We start from the raw sequence: 19,262 nt of genomic DNA on the forward strand, positions 1-19,262 counted from the left end.
TGCAAACATTGCTGCACTCAATTCAGACATGTCTGCATCCAACGTAAACATTCTGCCCTTCTTCTTTCCTTTTGCTATCAAGCGACCTTTATTTTTCATATCCTCAACAAAGCATCCATGAGGATTAAATCTGACCTGCAAGCCCTGTTCAACCATTTGACCAACAGAAACCAGATTCTTGGTGATATTCGGGACATGAAATACATCGGACAGGTATTTCTTTTTCCCATCCTGCATAGACAAAGGAATTTTTCCAATCTGCACAATCGGATGTGCAGTATCATCACCAGTCTCCACAAATCCTAGTTTTTCCATTTTCCTTGCATCCTCCATCCATTCTGCATGACCTGTCATGTGGTTTGATGCACCTGAGTCAACATACCACACATCGTTGCTTTCTTCTGCACTTGTCACAGAATTGTTCATGTTCTGCACCATGAACAAATGCTCATTTCTGTCATCACCCTGTCTACTAGAAGATGCATAATTTCCTTGTTGCAGCTTTCCATTCATGATGTCATTCTGCTTTTTATAGCAGTCTTTAGCCATATGACCCATTTTACCACAGTAGTAGCATTCAACATTACTGTTTGCATTTTGGCCTCTTTGCCATCCACCACGACCTCTTTGGCTCCCCCTGCCTCTAGAGTTACCACGTCCTCCTCCATAGGACTGGTTTTCTTGAGTTTGCTGCATATTCTGATTTCTACCACGGCCTCCAAATCGGCCTCCTCTACCTCTGCCTCTACCTCTTCCAGCATTTGAGTAGAAGATAGTTTCTTTTGAAGTTCCTCCTGAAGAAGATGCACCACCATTTCTCTGCTCCTCAGAAATTAGAAGAGCAATCAACTCCTCAAAATCAGGAAATCTTTCACGAACTGAAATGGATGTCCGAAACTGTGCATAATCCTTTCCTAGACCATTCAAGGTCACAGAAACTAAATCATCATCTTCCACTGGCGACCCAATGGAAGCAAGTGCATCTGCAATCTTCTTCACCTTCATGTGGTAGTCATTGATGCTCATATTTTCTCTTTGCACATTGTGTAACTCTTGCTTGAGCTGCATTTTCCTGGCTTGTGTATTTGTGCTATACATCTTTGACAGAGTATCCCATGCCTCCTTTGGAATACTTGCATCCTGAATATGCACAATCATAGAGTCTGAAATGCTGATAGACAGCCAGTACATAACTTTCCTGGCTCTCTCATGCCATGCTTTAAATGCCTACATTTGCTGTTGATTGGGAACATCAAGAAGAACTGGTTCTTCTTCATTTCCTGCAACAAATTCCCAATATCCTTTTCCCATAAGGAAATTCGTCATTCTAAACTTCCATGCTTGGAAGTTGTTCTTGTCAAGCTTTTCAGTGACAATCTGTGAGAGAGAATCAGACGCCATTACAGAACACTGCAAAAAGTTCTGTCACTACAAAGAACACAGCTTCAGCCTCACAAGGGCAAATCTGCAAAACTGACGAAAGTGGTATTTGACCACACAGTCACTTCCTAGTGACGATTTTGCATCAACAGGCAACAAGGATGATTCTGTAACCTTCAATGTCTCTGCACACAAGTATACGATGCAATTTCTACAGCAACTTTTCACCGACCTGTAGAACAGTGGTCGCACAGCATAAAACTGGGCCTTTTCCTGAGTGCGTGCAGAAAACTTCCGCCTCCAAAACAGGCCCCGAAATGGCCTCAAATCAAAAAAACAGGGTCGCCAAGGGCTAAAGCCCTATGCCGCAGCATATACTGCCCTCTTGCTTCACCGCGAAGGGCGTCTCAACCTGAGACAATGCACTCCTGCAATTTCCGGCTGTGCTACCTGCAGAGATCTGCTCCCAAAACAGAAAATGAAAGCAACACTGCTCCTCTTACCAGAACACCGCGAGCTTGGCTTGCTTTCTTGAGCTCCTTACCACGAACAAGGCTCTGATACCATGTCAAGATTGTGGGAGAGAAGGAAGGAGTCTCACTTGTAGCTTTCTTGCTTGCATAATGGGGGAAGACACACAAGGGTGGAGGCTGAAAACAGTTTTCCTCTTCTTAGTTGTGTAAGCCAAAAAAAACTCTCATACAAAGAAATAGAAGAACCCTATATATGGGTCTCAAACCAAACTCAACTAACTAAGGTGGCATACTAACTGAGCCACGAATTAGAGTAGATAAGGATAGCTATCATGTAGCTATTATTCGTGGGCGGTGTACCAACCGCATCTACAACTGACAAGTCGGTGACATAAATGCACAACGGTCACCCTGGCATATCACGAGTGGAGCTCGATATCTCAACAAATCCTTGTGTCACAAGTCTACATGTGTATCTATACAATCCTTCATTGCCTTCACAAACAAACTTTACAAATTATATAAGCCCATTAAATTGTGGCGGCCTTTGAGTTAGTGAATCAGGTGGATTTATGGTTGGCTTTTGGGGTGGCTTGGCATGGCTATGGGGCTATATGTCTGTCATTGTGATATGTCAGGGTGGCCAATGGCTTAGTGCGACATTGCTTCTAAATAACACAAGGTGGAGACTCGAGAGGTGATTGCATGTGTGGCTTGCAAGGTGTATGGCTTGAGGTAACAACTCAATGTAGCAACTCAAGGTGGTGAACAACTCAATGTAATAACTTAGGTTGGACAATGTAAACTCAAGCTCGAGGTTAGTGTGATGTGTAATTCAAGGTGGTAAGTGGATGCTCAAGGTCATTATGGACTCAAGCTGATTAAGAACTTGCGGTGAGTTTGGCTATGAAGGCTCATGGTGAATTTTCTTCTAAAACTAGGGCAAGTTCTAGTCTAAACTCAAGGTGGTTAGTGCTTGTATGGCTCTCTTGGTGATCTTCAGCCTTAAAGGCTCTTGGGATGATCATTAACATTGAAGGCTATGTTGATAGGCAAAGCCTAACAAACACACATAAATGTACAAAGGTAGTACCAAATGAAATATTTTCGAGAATACTTAGCAAATAATCAATAAGTTTTAGTAATTCTCTAAATCCAATTTAATCCATAGAAGATCTTACTCAATGCGACCGATTATAATAGTTATGATTGCCTAGTCAAATGACTAACTAGTTAGTCATAGTCCCATGCTCGTATTCATGAAAAGATCAGTAAATCCCCTTAAAATGTAGTGAAAAAATCATAGACTTATTGCATGCATACTCTTACTATGGTACATGAAGGATTTATGCCTCTTGTAGAGCCATTCATTCACATACACTTTGTCTATGCTAGGCAAGCGAGTGGTCCTATTTTTGGATTTCTTTTTCTTTTTCTTAAACGAAGGTTCTATTGTATGATCAAACATGACTCTTGAAATTAAGAAAAGAAAATAGATGAGAATGATGAGACTCACCAAGTTGTAATCTAAAGGTTTATTGATGAGCTTCGGAACTCCCACTAATTTCAATTGTTGTGCCTCTTTCTAGCTCCATGCTTCTCAATTTTCACAAGATCCACATGCAAAATAACCAACTCCCTAGCTTGTTCCACTAGGCTAAGAAGACCTCTCTCTCTCTCTCTCTCTCTCTCTCTCTCTCTCTCTCTCTCTCTCTCTCTCTCTCTCTCTCTCTCTACACACACACATAGATTTTCATTGATAAAAGAAAATAATGTGATAAAGCAAGCAACCATGTAGGAAGGAGGCAATCTTCTTTTCATAATAGAATGAGAGGATGATGACATCCTCTTCTCTTTGGTTGTGTGCTCTCAAGTGATGCAACAGAGATGGTAGAAGTAAGAAAATGATAAGCATGCTTGATTTTGCTGCCACTAGAATAATTCTTTTGATTAATTTTACATGTGGGTAGAGCAACTTATTTTTGGGCACTCGTGGCGCGTTGGCATTCTATTGTATACAACCATATAATACTTGACCTGCCATGCATATTTAGATTTAAATTTACTAACCCACATATGTGTGGTGCTTTTATGTGCGTGAAATTTTAATTTACAACTTGCATGGGGGTGATACCAATACTTCATTTAAAAATTATAATGAATTTCTAAATGATACAAGAGGGTATTGGGTCCAAGGGAGATGAGGATGTTGGATCAAAGGAAGAGAAGGATTAGAGCCTCAAAGACATGGGTTTGAGGAGGTTGATATAACTACATGATATTTCCATATATACATATGTATGTATCTTTGTATGTGTGTGTGTGTGTGTGTGTGTGTGTGTGTGTGAGTGAAATCTTGCTATTGGATCATTTATAAGATTCTACATTTTATTGTGACATTTTCTATTGTTTATTAACATCTTGTTGAATATGATGACACACACATTACATTATTTTGCGTGTTAATTCCATTTGTTACGATGTGACATCTCACATTGTTTCTTAATGCCATGTTGAATGTGATGTCACACACATTATGCTATTTTACATATTAATCTCATTCATTATGATGCTTAATGTCTTGTTAAATCATCTTCTTAGATGTAATGTCATCATTTTGCATGCATACTATGAGAATAAAATGACCATGGAACTATTGATTGTAGAAATGCATCTCTATTTTGGATGCAATTTTGCAACTAGTAGCTCCTTGGTTGTAGCAGAAAAGTCCACATGTATATAGATGGCTACTCGCATGTCTAAATTTCATATTTATGTGCATATGGATGTAAGTCTTTAGAGGTGCTCATAGATGCACATATAGTCATGGTGTTGTATTGTTCTTAGTTTTAAAAGCATGCCTATTTGCCCACTTATAACATTATTTCCTTGTATGTATGCTAATTCTAGAAACCTATGCTAGTTGACATGCTGAGTGGACTTGAACAACATGGGTATGATATGAACTCCACTTTAAGTAGCCTATTAACATTGTTAACAATGTGTTTAAAAAAATGGAAAGCCAACTAAAATCATGACGTTGTTTTTTGGACTAAGGGATAGATCACATGAGACCTGGCTTTATAAGCACATGGGAAGTGATTACTATTTTTCACGCCACATGGAGATGTCAATTGGTAGCCACCTCCTTATTGATGGCTTCGAGATCGACCTATGGAAGGGCTTCTCAAAAGGTATTCAAGCTAGAAAAGGACATGACACCCTTATCAACAAGCCCTTTTCATATTTTAGAATGCTTTTAGCATAAGAAAGTGGCCAATGGATTCTCTGGTTTGTCAAAACATTCATGCACCGGGATTGTTCGAAATGGGTTGCTTTATAGATGGTACAATTGAAAAATCTTTCTAAAAGGGTTGCGTGTCATTTAAAGGGATGTGCATGCACTTATTGGTCACTTACAAGGTTGAGACATCACGAGATTAGACCCTAATGCATTGCTTCTTTCTATATACTAGCTCATTCTTTATCATTATGCCCTTATTTAAATCTATGATCTTGTGCATGTTAGTTGGACTTCAATCGGTTGCCTGCTAGTTGCTAGCTGCGTGGTTTTTGTGCTTATGAAGCTTGTGAGGCTACGCCTTGTTGATATGGTATACATATGGAGTCGTTAGCTCAACCATAGTAGATACAAAAAGGTGGGTTGGAGCACATCAATTGCGAGAGTATGTACACATGAGGTGTTCCAATTCTACAAGTGGAGAAACGAAAATGTTAGTTGTAGGAAAGATTGCCTTGAATCACAACCAACTAGAGCATGCACACATGAGGTGTTCCAATTCTACAAGTGGAGAAACAAAAATATTAGTTGTTACAGTAGGAAAGATTGCCTTGAATCACAACTGGCTAGAGTCCTGCGTGGAGTCTTTTACAACGTTAGTTAAACTTTGCTAACTAGGAAGACACTATAAAATATCATCTAGTATTTGGGGGATGCTCGTTCCGAGGCTCTATCTAACCGCAATTGAGGAATATGCTCTCCTTGGGTCATGCATGCCTTGGAGCTAATGCACGTGGCCGCGTGAATGAGTTTTAATTTGTGCATGGCCATGAGCTACATACATACAGCCCAGGTGCCATGCAGAGGAAAGCTCCTCGAGTGGATGGATGGATGGGTGATCTTAATTAGAAATCAACCCCTGCCGAGAGAAGCTCATTTGCTAGCCCGTAGATTGCATGCACTTTGCATTAGTGATCGTTTGAGAGATTCGATTATGATCGGCCTAAGGCTTTTTGGCTGTCAAGGTGGTCGTGTTCAATTAGAAGTAGAAGTGGGGCTGCCTCATTTTCTGTTGGGGAACCGAGGTTTAGATGAGCAGTAAGTAGCAGTGCACAGCCATGAACCGGAGATGGGGCCAAGGTAACTTTCAAGTTGCCGTATGTGACATGCCATGGAGAAAAGGGGCACTTTGCGGGAGACAAGGTAGCGGAGAACGCGCTGATGATATATTTGGGGTGATGGCCGCGACACAGTCGCCAGCCACACCTTATAAGTCTGAAGAAGAACAAACTTTTAGAAGCACCTCCAAATGTGGAGGCGGCGTCGTACCTCGCCACCCTGTCTCTCTCTCGATAGGTTGTATACGTTTTTCTTGGATCTCAATCTTTCGGAATCAAACCGAATGTCCATATGCCAAACAACAACAATAATAATATTAATAATAACCAGCACAACATCAGCGATAATAATAGATACATATACATATTGTGTATTTTAAAGTCTGTGTGCTTACATTCATTGTGACCGTACTGCCGAGGCTCGAGTGTTTTAGCTGCATTTCTACTCCTCATTATCAGTCTCGTTCTCATCACACACATCCATCTTCTCTTTTTGTTTTGCATCCGTCTATCGGTGATCGATCATCGGTCGACAGAAACCATCCATCTATATCGCGGCTACAGTTGCAACCTCTCTCTCTCTCTCTCTCTTTCCCCCGGGCCCCTATAATCTCCCCACACATACACGCGCGGAGTACTCTCTCTCCTTTTCTCCCTCCAGTCACGGCGCCTTTTGATTAGTTCTCAAGCCATGTCTAATTTATCTACAGTATTCTGAGTGGGCCGGGGAAGGGCTTGCAAGATCCAATACGGTAGTAGAAGGCCAGGGTTCCCTAACTAATTAATCACTTCAGATTATAAGTTTTCGATGCACATATCTCCATCCAATATCGTAGAATTCCAGGCTTTTCTAACGAATTAATTACACAGCCACGCATTTCTATAATCATCCTGCTGGAATTTAATTATCATGATCGTGGGTTCAAGTAGGAGGGTTATCTAATGATTATACCTTCCTAATCATGTTGGTTGCAGAGCGCGCAGCCCCTGGGGGAGGAGGAGGCTGGAGCCGCCCACAAAATGAGTATATAATAAAGGCCTAAAAAAGTACCTCCTGCGAGAGAGAGAGAGAGAGAGAGAGAGAGAGAGAGAGAGAGAGGGGGGGGGGTGTTTCTGATCCGACTCTGAGGGGGAGGCTGCCTGGGAGAGGATCTTCCTTCCATCCATTAATTATAATACGCTTGTGTGTGTTGGGGGTCGATGTTGTCAGGAGGTGGTTTTAGTTCACACAAATTATGAAAGAACACAGAGAGCACTTCTCTCTCCTTATCTCTCTCTCTCTCTCTCTCTCTCTCTCTGTGGAGTCTGGAGCTCAGTCCCACTCCACACTTCTGCAAAACCGACGTCTGTAACGTGCCAAAATCTACGGAGACAGGCGCTCGCTCCTACACAAAACAAAATAATTATTGAAAAAAGAAAAGAAAAGGAGCAGAGCGTATCATCATCATGATCATGATCATCATCATCGAACAACCAAAGGGAAAGTGAAGAAGCGAAGTGAGAGGGCAATTTGGAGGGGGGCGACGGGCCGGGCGGGGGGGGTATATGGATGGGCGGGACTACCTTACAGCCAACATAATACGTACAGCCAGGCAGGAGAAAGAACTTCCAAAGAAGTAAATAAAAATAATAATATTTATTTATTTACCTGTATATAAATGTAGGCTAAAGAGAGAGGGCGCCTCAAAACCTTCGGTGGTTTTTTCGCTCGAAGGAAAAGCAAAACAACGTGACTTTTAATTCGAACATTAGACTAGATTGCGTTTCGCAGTTGCTCTTCTTCTTCGGATGCCCCCCCGCCCCCCCGCGCCCCCCCCCCCCCCCCCCCCCCCATACACACACACACACACTCTCTCTTCTCTCTCTCTTCTATATTAAGTACTGTCAATTGTGGCTCCCGCCGTGGCTGCGGGAAGTGGCGCTCCGGATCAGCCCTTCAGGCAACGTCTCGGCACACCTAATTCATCCAGTGCTAGTGCTCCCCGCAATGACGTTAATTGGCTGATCAATCCTCTCCCAGCTTCCTCGTCCCCCCATCCCGCTGCTAACCTCGTCCAACCAGCGAATTTCGACATTAGAAGATCTTCGAGTAGTGCAGCTCTCCAAGAGCGTGACTTCTCTGCGGGTTTCGATGGTGATGATCAGGAAGGCAGCCGGATTAGCGGCTTCTTATACAATCGCACCACAAGTACAGCTCCTCCTACCAGAATCCCAGTCGGAGTCCTATCATCACCTTCGACTTCATCTCCTTCACCTCCTGCAGCTCCTCCTCATTCAACTACTTCAGGCCATGGCGGTTCAATGTGGCATACCAGAACGGGCTTCCAAGCACAGGCTTTCCATCCAGGCATTTATGTTCAGCCGATCAGCTTTGAACACCCAGCCGCCAACATTGTCCACATCTCACCACACGGTCATGCGCCCGCTGGGTCAATAGTAGCAGCAGCGGCAGCTTATAGTACGGTTGGCCAAGATTTCAATCTAGGCGCAGCTGCTGCGGCCCTCAGTATCGAACCGAGAATGATAGTGGGCTCGGTAAATTATAGCAGAGATTTGGGAACGAGCGCAAGCGAGGCTCACTTCTCGTCTTTATACGGAGGGAGGCTTACGTCCCCCGATGCAGTAGTTGCAGCGTCAAGGTCGAGAGAGGCGCAGCAGCTTCAAGCCGAGCAAGGGCTGATTCGGAGCTCCGCTAGCTTTGCGGCCTATTCTGGAGGAGAAGCCCGGCTGCAAATTAGCGCGGTAGACCACCAAGATGCGGCAACTGCCAATCTAGGAGGCGCATCGCTCATCAACATCGGAAGCGGCAGAGGTGCTGGCACGGCGCTCGCGAATTATGATCAAGGAGGAGCTGGGGCGGCCGCAGGCTCAAGGGGGGATACGAATATAGCTGCAGAAGAAGAATTGGAGTCCAGTTTAGCGGCAAGCAAAGTGGGGAGGGGTCCACTTTCTAGTTTGGAGGAGCAAGCGGCAGCGGCTGCAGCGGGCGGGGGCGCTTCAACTGCGGCAGGAGCGGCGACGGCTGTTCAGCTGCAAGGCACGTCAAGCAGGCTAGATCTTCATCGTTATCATCATCATCAGCATCATCACGATGGGCAAGAGGAGGACTCCGATCACCAGGGTCTGCAGCTAGACAGGAGCAATATAGGGTTAATACAACACCATCATGAACAGCATCGGGGTACTCAGGAGGAAGAACAGCAGCAGCAGCAGCAGCACAATTTGTTATTTAGCACAACAAGCCTCAGCAATGCCACGACGAGTGTGGGCGGCGGGCGGCAGAGATCTTCGTCGGGCGGGTCCATCGCGTGCCACGACTGTGGGAACCAGGCCAAGAAGGACTGCCAGTACTCGCGGTGCCGCACGTGCTGCAAGAGCCGCGGCTTTGACTGCGCTACTCACGTCAAGAGCACCTGGGTGCCCGCCGCCAAGCGCCGCGAGAGGCAGCAGGCTGAGCTGGCGGCCCTCGTGGCAGGCGCCCCCGCCCAGCCCCGCCTCCGCTTCAAGCGTACGCGCCAGCCAGCGGGCCACCCCCACCACGTGTTCGGCGCCGGGCCCACTGCGCCCAGCGGCAGCCTCGATGTGATCGGCGGCGGAGACACGTCCACGTCCACCGGTGGCTCACCCCCTCGCGCCAGCTCCACCCCTGATCAGCTCCATCGCTTCAACTCCTCCATGTCGGTCGTGCCCCTCCTCATGCAGCCACCTCCCCCTCAAGCAGCAGCAGCAGCTGCCGCCGCCGCCGCATCCAGCCAAGGTAACAAAAATAATAACCCCCGCGTCTCCTTGCTTCTTTCTCCGGTTACACAAGCTTTGATATGTGCGTCTGCAATCTGTGTCTTTCTTCCTCCAATAAGGAATACTCGAGCTTTGATATGCGTGCATATGATCCCCTCTACTGCTTTACCTCCTTTCTATTATTCTACGAGCTTAACGCCTTGTTTAACTGCATATTCTGCTCTCCTGCTTTCACGCTTGCCTGCATCAACACAAGCTCCACTCCAACATTCTCATACGTTAGATTTTCTATACCAGCCGTTAGACAACCTAACCCCTTGATCGACCTGCAGCTCACAACTCTTTTCCTTCCAGCTGGAGTCAATCTAAAGCCTGAATTGCTCGCTTGGCGCACCGGAAATCAATCCCTCGTGGCTCAGTGAGAATGAAACCTAATGTAATCATAACTGTACGCAGTAGCCATCATTTGCTTTCTACTCCTCACGGCACTTGGCCCTTGGATTTGTCAGAGAAAGTCTGCGAGTCGCGCACTACTGATTTCCAGAATCCGCAGTGCCTGCTTAAAGAATCTATTCTTGCGTTGTCCTTTGCCTTTTCACACAAATAATATTGCCTCCTGCTGCTGCAGTTCCTCCCCCTGGACTCACAAAAATAATGCACTCATTGCCTTTCCTTCCAAAACACAACGCACTCATTCTCATGATTATAACCACCCCTCCCCACCGCCATCTCGCTTGTGTCTGGTTGTGGTGAATTTAATGGAGAGAGTGCCGCAGTTATCGCGTTTTCTCCCTGCCCTATGCGCGGTAACATTATTCGAGCAAAAGAAAATTCTCCCGCATTGGGCTGTCCTCCCCGCACTTTTGAAAGAACAAAACGCACAGTGAATGATGCATTGTTTAGCGTTCATTGTATTCAAATTCATGCTCTCGATGCAAATGCATTGCCTGTCGCCCACAAGACGGCCATGCTGAGTCATGTATCCAATAGCCCACCGTCCTTATCAGTGGTGGTGACATTCGTCCAAGGTTCCAATATGAATGAATGAATGAATGAATGAATGAATGAGAGAGAGAGAGAGAGAGAGAGAGAGAGAGAGAGAGAGAGAGAGAGAGAGAGAGAGAGAGAGAGAGAGAGAGAGAGAGATACTTAACCCAGCATTCTCTCCGCAGATCAAACCAGCAAAATGCTCCCTCTCCCTCCTGAAGTGAGAGCACAGGCTGTGTTTAAGTGTGTCAAAGTGACCGGCGTTTCTGATGGGCACGACGAGTATGCCTATCAGACAGTGGTGAAAATCGGAGGCCGCATCTTTAAGGGCATGCTATTTGATCAAGGATCGGATACAAGAGGATTAATGGGCACACCATCCAGTCTTGCAGAGCTTCAATTAGGGGCAAGGAACGCGCCCTCTACTTCGGGTCTAATCGACCTAGCTGCAGGCGTCTATGGACCTTCTGGAAGCGGACTTCTAGGGGGTAACGTCACTATCTACTGGCTTCTTCTTCTTCTTGCTTAGTATACTATGGTAAAGATGACTGGTTCTGTTGTGCGCCCTCTTTAGTACTTGATCTTCGTCCCCGTTTGACACTTCTAGTCTCCGTTTGTCATGGCGGTCTGTATTGTTTTCGTTGTGACGCAGAATATCTGGTTTTGATAGCGGAAACTAATCGTATTGCTCTGATGGGCACATTTTATGGCGAATTTATGTAAGTTAAACACTCCTGCCTTCAATGAAGCCGAAGAAGTTATCATATCATTTAAAGCCTGAGATACACTGCAGTAATGCCAGTAGTATCCACGGTTTATGTTTCATGAAATCCATCTGCATGCGTGACGAATATGATTGAGCATGTGACTCTGCGTGAGAAAGGAGGGAGTGCAGCATTAGTTCTGGAACCGAGTAATGCCACATCGGACATCTTGTTAAGCCAAATGCCAGGACATTTCAGAACGATTGTGCGATCTACTCCTGGAGGAAGAAGGTGGGCGCAGTATAGAAGATCGTGCCAAGGTGTAAAGGGTGAAGAGACAGATGAAATCTTTCAAGTCTCTGGTATTAGAGATGGATATAATTGAACCTGGGTACATCACAACAGCTCATCACAGCTAGGCTCACTGGATAAAAGACTTGAACCTGAGAGGCTGTCAAGTTCATATCTTCAATCGCTCTAGGTCTGCAATCGCGTTCATAGCCAGTATCCATGTGCATCCAATCACTTGCAGTAAGATAAGAATGTGAGTTTTAAGTAAGATACGCTCTGAACTAACCAGACCAGTACAAACCCTTTGTTTACTAGCGCTTCTTCAATGTCTCAGAGAAGTTAGTACGTTGTGAACATGATGGCCAGCATACTAATGCTTGTATGATGGTTTTCCCGAATAGAATTAAGTCGGCTCCTTATCAATGAACAAGAAGTCTTCTGCTAGTCTTAAGGCTCTGAACCAATCGAACTAATCCAGCACTTGCTTTACCATTGCCTAGTGTGAGAAGCGATAGTATCATACGGACACGATTGCCGGCATACTATTATGCCTGTTCATACTTGTAGATTGGATGGGCCTCTATGGCACGTTTATGTGGGAACAGAGTTTCCTTCTTTTCTACCACCATTATCAGCAATGGAAAAATCCTTTGCCCTATTAAGGAGAGGTAAACTCTGAACTGGTCAAGCTAGTGCAGCCCTCTTCTTTCCTACTGCCAAATGTCTGAGAAAAGAGTGTACTGCCTAATTGACCCATCCAATTCGAAATCCAAGCGTGAGAATGTTCTTTTGTACATGCATTTATGCATGGTTTATGTATGCGTACGTGTGATGGACATCCAATGATATCACGAAGCCTCTTTTTCCATAGCTATAATTAAATGTAAGGTTGGAATGCACAGTAACACGGGACGATCATTTTTTAGCTTCTCGGCCTAGTCTCATCCCGTCTCGTCCCCATCTTAGAGTCCCTCTAATTAAAGTAATGTCGGAATGCAAGTAACATGGGATGGTCATTTTAGAGCTTCTCGTCCTTGTTCCATTCCATCCTTCTCTCGTCCTCCCCATCTTAGAGCCCCTCTCATGGTGATAGGGGATGGCAGTTCCCGTTCTCATCCCAGGTCTTGTCCCCATCCCCGAAACTTGTCCCATGTTACTATGGCGGAATGTATGTATGTATGCCACAACGTATTTGTATGTAGGTCTAGGTATGTATTTGTTTGCATCTATTTTAGCTATTTATGTTTGTACGTTTGCTTCTATGAGAAGTGAAGGGCTTTATGTCTCTCTACATATGTCATACATAGTTTACGTAAAGTAATTGTATGTATGTATGGTTATAGATTTGCTGACTGTTTGAATGTATATATGTATCTATCTGCGTGTATTTTGGCATTTACTTATTTGCAAAGTGAATATCACTAACAACACTAGATTTATGAGGAGGTATAATTTATAGGATCAAACTTCCATGTCTAATATCAGTAGCAAATCATGGACTTGATTTCTTTCCCTTCCTTTATAGATGCCACATTGTAGAATGAGGCTAATTTAGAATGCCTTTGTGCATGATCTTTGTTGTCACTTGATGCATCGTCTTTTGCACTTGCACTCCCTAAACAACACCCTCATTTGTAAACTCTTCCTGTTTTACTCCCCCCAAACCAAATAGGAAAAAGGGAAGCGTACAGTTCTTTTTTTTTTTGTGCATTTGAGCATACTTTAATGTATGTATATGCCGACATAAATGCATGTTTTTATGTGAGTGCATACATGTGAGTGGCTAGGTATGCATACGTGCATGCATGCATGTATGTCAACTTATAGCTACGTAGATTATGAGAAGAGGCTAGAAAAAACAAGAAGACTAGAATGGGAGACAAATAACCAAAGGGAGATGAAGATTGTGATACACCGATACAACCCTAAATATCTATGTATATACATGTGTACATGTGCATGCTTTTGTTCCATTGATAGTGCATTTTCTGTTAAATCGAAGAAGATATTGAGATGATAGATACTTGAGGTGCAAGAACTAAAAGAGAGAAGCGAATATGTAAGTGTAATGGGAAGACATTTCCTTTCGAAAGTAATGTCTAATCTTGATAGAATAAGAAGGCAAGAGACAAGGTCTTAGTCCTCAGGTCCAATAGATAGAACTGCAAGTGATTCTTGTTGTTGTCTAGTGGAAAGGGTAGTATTGTTTGGTTGCAATACATGAAGGTATCTAAACATCTATTTATCATGTATGCATAATTTTTGCACAATCCCTTGTTGTATCAAGGCCAAATACCTTGAGTAATGCAAGTTACTAGTAATCATGATGAGTTTTGACCTTCATTGAAAGGTAAGTCCCTATGTGTGAGTGACTAACAAGCATATTGGAGTTGATTGGGGAAGCCATCATCTCCAAGGATGAACAGGTACTAATGGTTTTGTTAGTGATGAATAGGTACTAATGGTTTTGCTTGTAGAGAAAATAAATTTAATACCCTTGAAGTTACCTTCTTTGCCAATTGTAGTCATCCAATCCTTGGTATTGTATTCCAAATTCTTTAGAAGATTGAGAATGAAGATTAGGTGAGTGTGAGGATGGAATAGGAAATCGCAGTATTCATGCTAATGATGATATCAGTAATTAGTTTTTGATATGCATCACTTAAGTAGAAACTCTTAAGTAAGGCTTGGTTCTATCTATGATCTCTTGAAATATCCCACAGGATACATCCGCGCTGAGCAGCTGATTCAGGAACTCTAATGTAAGCGGGCTTTTGTATGGGACCTAGGTATCTTATTGTTCTTGGGATTTGCAGTATTTATGTTAGGGAGCTTTTGTAGCCCTCATGGGCAGTCTTCTAAGCCAATTGTTGAAAATAAGGATAACCTAAACTATATTAAGAAGATATCGAAAGTTGATTAGATTAGGATGGCAAAGAAGATGAGGTGATTCCAAGAGGTTGACAGAAGGTAATCAACTCCAAGTATTCAGGTGTGGAAGCCTTTACACATTGTGATAAGCAGGTGTTTTAACTTGGTAATAGTATTTATTTTGACTCATCCTAGTAAAGAAATTGATGCTAACAATGGATATTTTAAAGCATGCTTTGTAGAAAGTTTACTTGGACCTTTTTGAGGGTCTAGGACATTTTTGAGGTTCTTAACGAGTGTCTTGTCCAGGGATTGAGTTTAGATGGGTAAAGTGGTTGGAAAGTTTGCATTATGATTTTCTTTTTTCAAGACTTTTAGACTTGCAGATTTTCTTGTTAGACTTACAGATATTACATTGTTGGTTTATGTGAAGAGATGTATAAATGCTTAGAAATTTGCACAAAATCATTGTATATGATTGTTTATGTATCTCTCTTACTCTTTCCATTTTTGCGAGCGTACTTTCTAACATTTCTCTGTCATCAATGTATGCATCTCCTTTCTCTCCACCCTTTTCAGCTTTTCCCTTCTGATAGTGCTTATTATTCCTATCACTAATGTCTTTATGGATTTGACCAAATAATGTTCATCTTTTCGCATCTGCCAAACTAGGTAATGTGGATGCTGATGATCAAGGATGCATGAGATATGTTGTCACTGGAGGCCCCATTGAAGAATGGCACAAAGGGATAGGATACACGTCAAATTGGATTGCAAGTGGATTATCTATGTCATTATACAATATCAAAGAAGTTGTCGAAGGAGCATGGGGTGAATTTGAAAATAATATGGAATAGGAAAAATATTTCTTCAATTCACCTCAAATGAGAGATTTATAACGTTAAATGGAGGTGGAATAGTTCTTCCATTTGATCAGATCAACTAATCATAGAGTTTCTTCCTCTAGTGACTAAGTTAGTTGTTCTTTAGTTAGTACCTAAGGTATTTAATCATGAGAGATCTAACTTATCTAGAGTATTCATAGTTACAACTTTATGACAACTTAGCATTCGAAGGTAAATAGTCCCTAACAATAAGAGAAGAAGATCGAGTAGCTTTGAAGGTAGGGGCAAAATCCAAGGCAATTAATTGATGTCAACTTAGAGATACTTACCATAATCCACTCGATATAGTTCCGAATACTTCTTTATACCCATTTGAAGTAGGAAGACAGATCAAGATTAGAATACCGATCGGGGATTGAACATCATCAAATTTTCAAGGAAGAGAACATTGATGCAAGAGCTCAGATAGTTAATCTTGGAGCCAATACTATCAATTTTCATAGAAGAGGACATAAATCCAGTGGCTTTAGGAAGTTGTCGACCGAGAATAAAATATCTGAGAGTCAACTTCATCAGTTTCATGGACGAAGACATTGATGCAAGAGCTTCAGATCATACTTTTGATTCCACCATACTGAATGGCATGTATGCTATAAACTGTAGACCCAATGTTAAACCTTGGCCTTAGTTCAAGCTCTCAAGCATGACCCTAAGGTTTAGTACTTGTCCTCACATGGAAATCTCGAGTTTGGGTCTCAATATATACTCTAAGGTTGAGTAAAGGGCCTTGGAAGTTTGAGACTCCACCTTGCAACATAGAGTCTAGGACTAAGTGCATCACTTATTTGTTATATAGTCTAGACCCAATGTGAAACCTTGGCCTAGGCTCAAGATTGCAAGCGTGAGTCTTAAGGCTCAATCCTTGTCCTCACATTAAATTTTGGTATTGGGTCTGAATACAAATTCTAAGCTTAGAGAAGAGGGCCTTTCAACCTTGCAACACTGAGTACAGGACCAAGTGCATTACTATGTGGCATGACGTAAACCACCTGTAGGTACCATATTTGTGCAGGCTATATCATGTTTCTTACGTAATTCACAGTATTACGTGTGTGCCTCCGTTGGAATGAGACCCATCCTACCCCCGCAAAAGATAATGTAAGATGTGGGGGGCTTCCCTTTTTCCACATGCAAACAGGTGTATTGACCTCATTGTCTGTATCGTCTTCTGGTGGAAGAAGGGCTCTCTTTCTGTTTTTCAGAGGGATTGTATGGTCAAATCTGTGCGAACCAGAAGCATGCAATACCCAATCCAAGCTCTCTTCGGAGATCAGGGGCCAGCTGTTTCGTTCGTCTAGGAGTTTGGGAAACTGTATGAAGCTCTTCATGTTTTTTGTTTTGCGCGAATCTTAGGCAGTTGTTAGCTTGTTACTTCGCCAGACAACACTGTCCCAAGGAAGACCAACAGCTTGCAACAAATGCAACCTGGCCAAAGAGGCAAACACAAAAGGTCTAACAAATTTGGCTGCACTGTTATGAAGAAGAACTCATAGAAAGTTGGCAAAGTGCTCGGGCTGCCTTGAGGGGTTTTAGACTATAGAAGATAGATCGGCTGAAATCAGAACCAGTTGCATCTTCGCATGCAGGCCCGGGGGGGCGCGCTACGAAGGGTGCAACGTGACGTAACCCACTAGAAGTTGGATGAATTTGAGTCACTTCGATTTAGCTATTCAGAAAAGACGTTGCCTCCGTCCCTCTATGGCCTTTGTTTTGTAGCAGGTGAGAGGCAGGTAGTCAGGCACTTCTCATATTTTTCTTACGATCTAGTGTAGTTAGAGGCGGTTTTTGAGGAAATCTATGTGGTCAGAGCTGGTTTTCTAGCAAATCTATATCTGTCTGTCTGTCTGTCTGTCTCTCTCTCTCTCTATATATATATAATAAAGTAGAAACCTTAAGCAAAATAACAACGGAATGTTGAAGGTGATATTTGGAAAGATCCACTATTAAGGAATCAATATTATCAGCATGTAACGAGAAGCCGCCACCAGCCAGCCTCTCTTTACGCTGTCGAAATAATTGGATATGTGGAGTTGCATGTGCTGAAACAGTGATTACGAGCATCACGAATTTTCTCTCTTTGCTTTGTTTGTTCCAGTGGGAATGAGCTAATAATGGTGGCCTATTTTTTCCTCTTTGCTGCAGACCTTCGGTAGTCAAATCGCTATCCTCGAGGGCTATATAGACGTGGTGTTTTTGGAAGCCATTCATGGATATATGCATGTCACGGTACCGAGAGGAGCTTCTCATTTTTATTCTCTACGCACACACATACATACACACAAACAGAGCTACTTGACATGGAAAAAAGGACCAGTCTTCTGGAGATGGCGCGCTCTGGCGAGAGGAAGGATGATTCCAAAGGAGCCTTTCGAAGAAGCCCCTGATAATTTGCAGGTAGAAATAACGGAACGTTACCCTGTTACATGCAAATTGATTTGGAAAAACCAGAAACATTCGATTCCACAGCCAGATTAAGGGGAGGCTTAGGCCTAAATATTATGCTTTACTAGTGATCGCAAGTTCCTCAATTGATTAAGGGCCCGCGAGATGAGGTAATCCAATCCACCTTTGATGGATGTGTATAACCCAAGGGGCATGAAGGTGCTTATAAAATAAAATTTTAGGCATCTGTGTGGGGGATGAATAGCGTGCGCAGTAATTTGTATATCTAATTCATCATCGACACCATAATTTCTTCTGTTAACACGCAAAGATGGCCACAATTAATCAGAGTCACAACTAGGAAACTTTCGCCCAGTTCTCGGATAATACTGGCACGGAATTATACGAGTGTTATTCTAAACATTCAGTGTCGCCCAGATGCAGCATTGATCATGTTGTAGGCTAAAGTACTAGATGTCGTAATAGCGTTACTACTGCACATCATGATGTCATATTTGCTTATCAACCCCCGAAAGTGTTGCCAAGATTAAGGTTGCAAATTGCTACCATGGCTTGGCACGTGCCAATCGGTCATAGCATCCAAGTGAATATGGCAAACAACATTCTCAAGACGCTAATCACACCCCGAATTTTGAACAATCAAAGATGTCCTCAACGTTTCAATTAGTCAAAAGTCGATGCGATTATGGTGCAAACTGGCCATTACTAAGCTAACATTAATAGTCTTCATGTGCAGCACATTCCTACATAGGTGTGAGAACTCGGAACTTTTTTGTTCTATTCTATATGGATAGTTGGATGTTGGCCACAATTGCATTTGTAAGAGGTGGTGTAAGTTCCAATTCCAAGGGGATTTAGAGTTTTACATATAATATACTCCACACAAATTCGTAAACTCGTCTTAGTGGTTGAGAAATATATTACCTCTTGTTATGCATGTAGAGGCGTCTAGTAGGAATCTCAATTTGCTTACATCTATGTGTAGTTGTGTACATTTGTAACACATTTATGTCCTTGTTCATGTCAATTTCTTCAATCATTGTCTTCAATGTTTTACTCTACCCTATTCTTTAGATGTATGTACAAGTAACCCATTGTATGTCACCCTTCAGTTTTGGCAGTATTCTTAACTTTGCTCCCCTTTCTCTCTT

General features: G+C 43.0%; 1 protein-coding gene across 1 annotated transcript; it reads left to right on the top strand.

Moving 5' to 3' along the window:
* The first annotated feature begins 4,974 nt into the window (after window positions 1-4,974).
* LOC148018848 (uncharacterized) lies at window positions 4,975-18,783 on the top strand. The gene is made up of 4 exons (XM_087701265.1): window positions 4,975-5,047; window positions 8,092-9,969; window positions 11,123-11,425; window positions 17,851-18,783. Exons 1-4 carry the CDS (start codon window positions 4,975-4,977, stop codon window positions 17,859-17,861), a joined length of 2,265 nt encoding a protein of 754 aa, XP_087557391.1. The 3' UTR covers window positions 17,862-18,783.
* Window positions 18,784-19,262: the final 479 nt, after the last annotated feature.

This window comes from Lygodium microphyllum, chromosome 20 (genome assembly GCF_053477565.2).
Source record: "Lygodium microphyllum isolate KBCC chromosome 20, Lygodium_microphyllum_v1.1.10, whole genome shotgun sequence".
Classification (NCBI taxonomy): domain Eukaryota; kingdom Viridiplantae; phylum Streptophyta; class Polypodiopsida; order Schizaeales; family Lygodiaceae; genus Lygodium; species Lygodium microphyllum.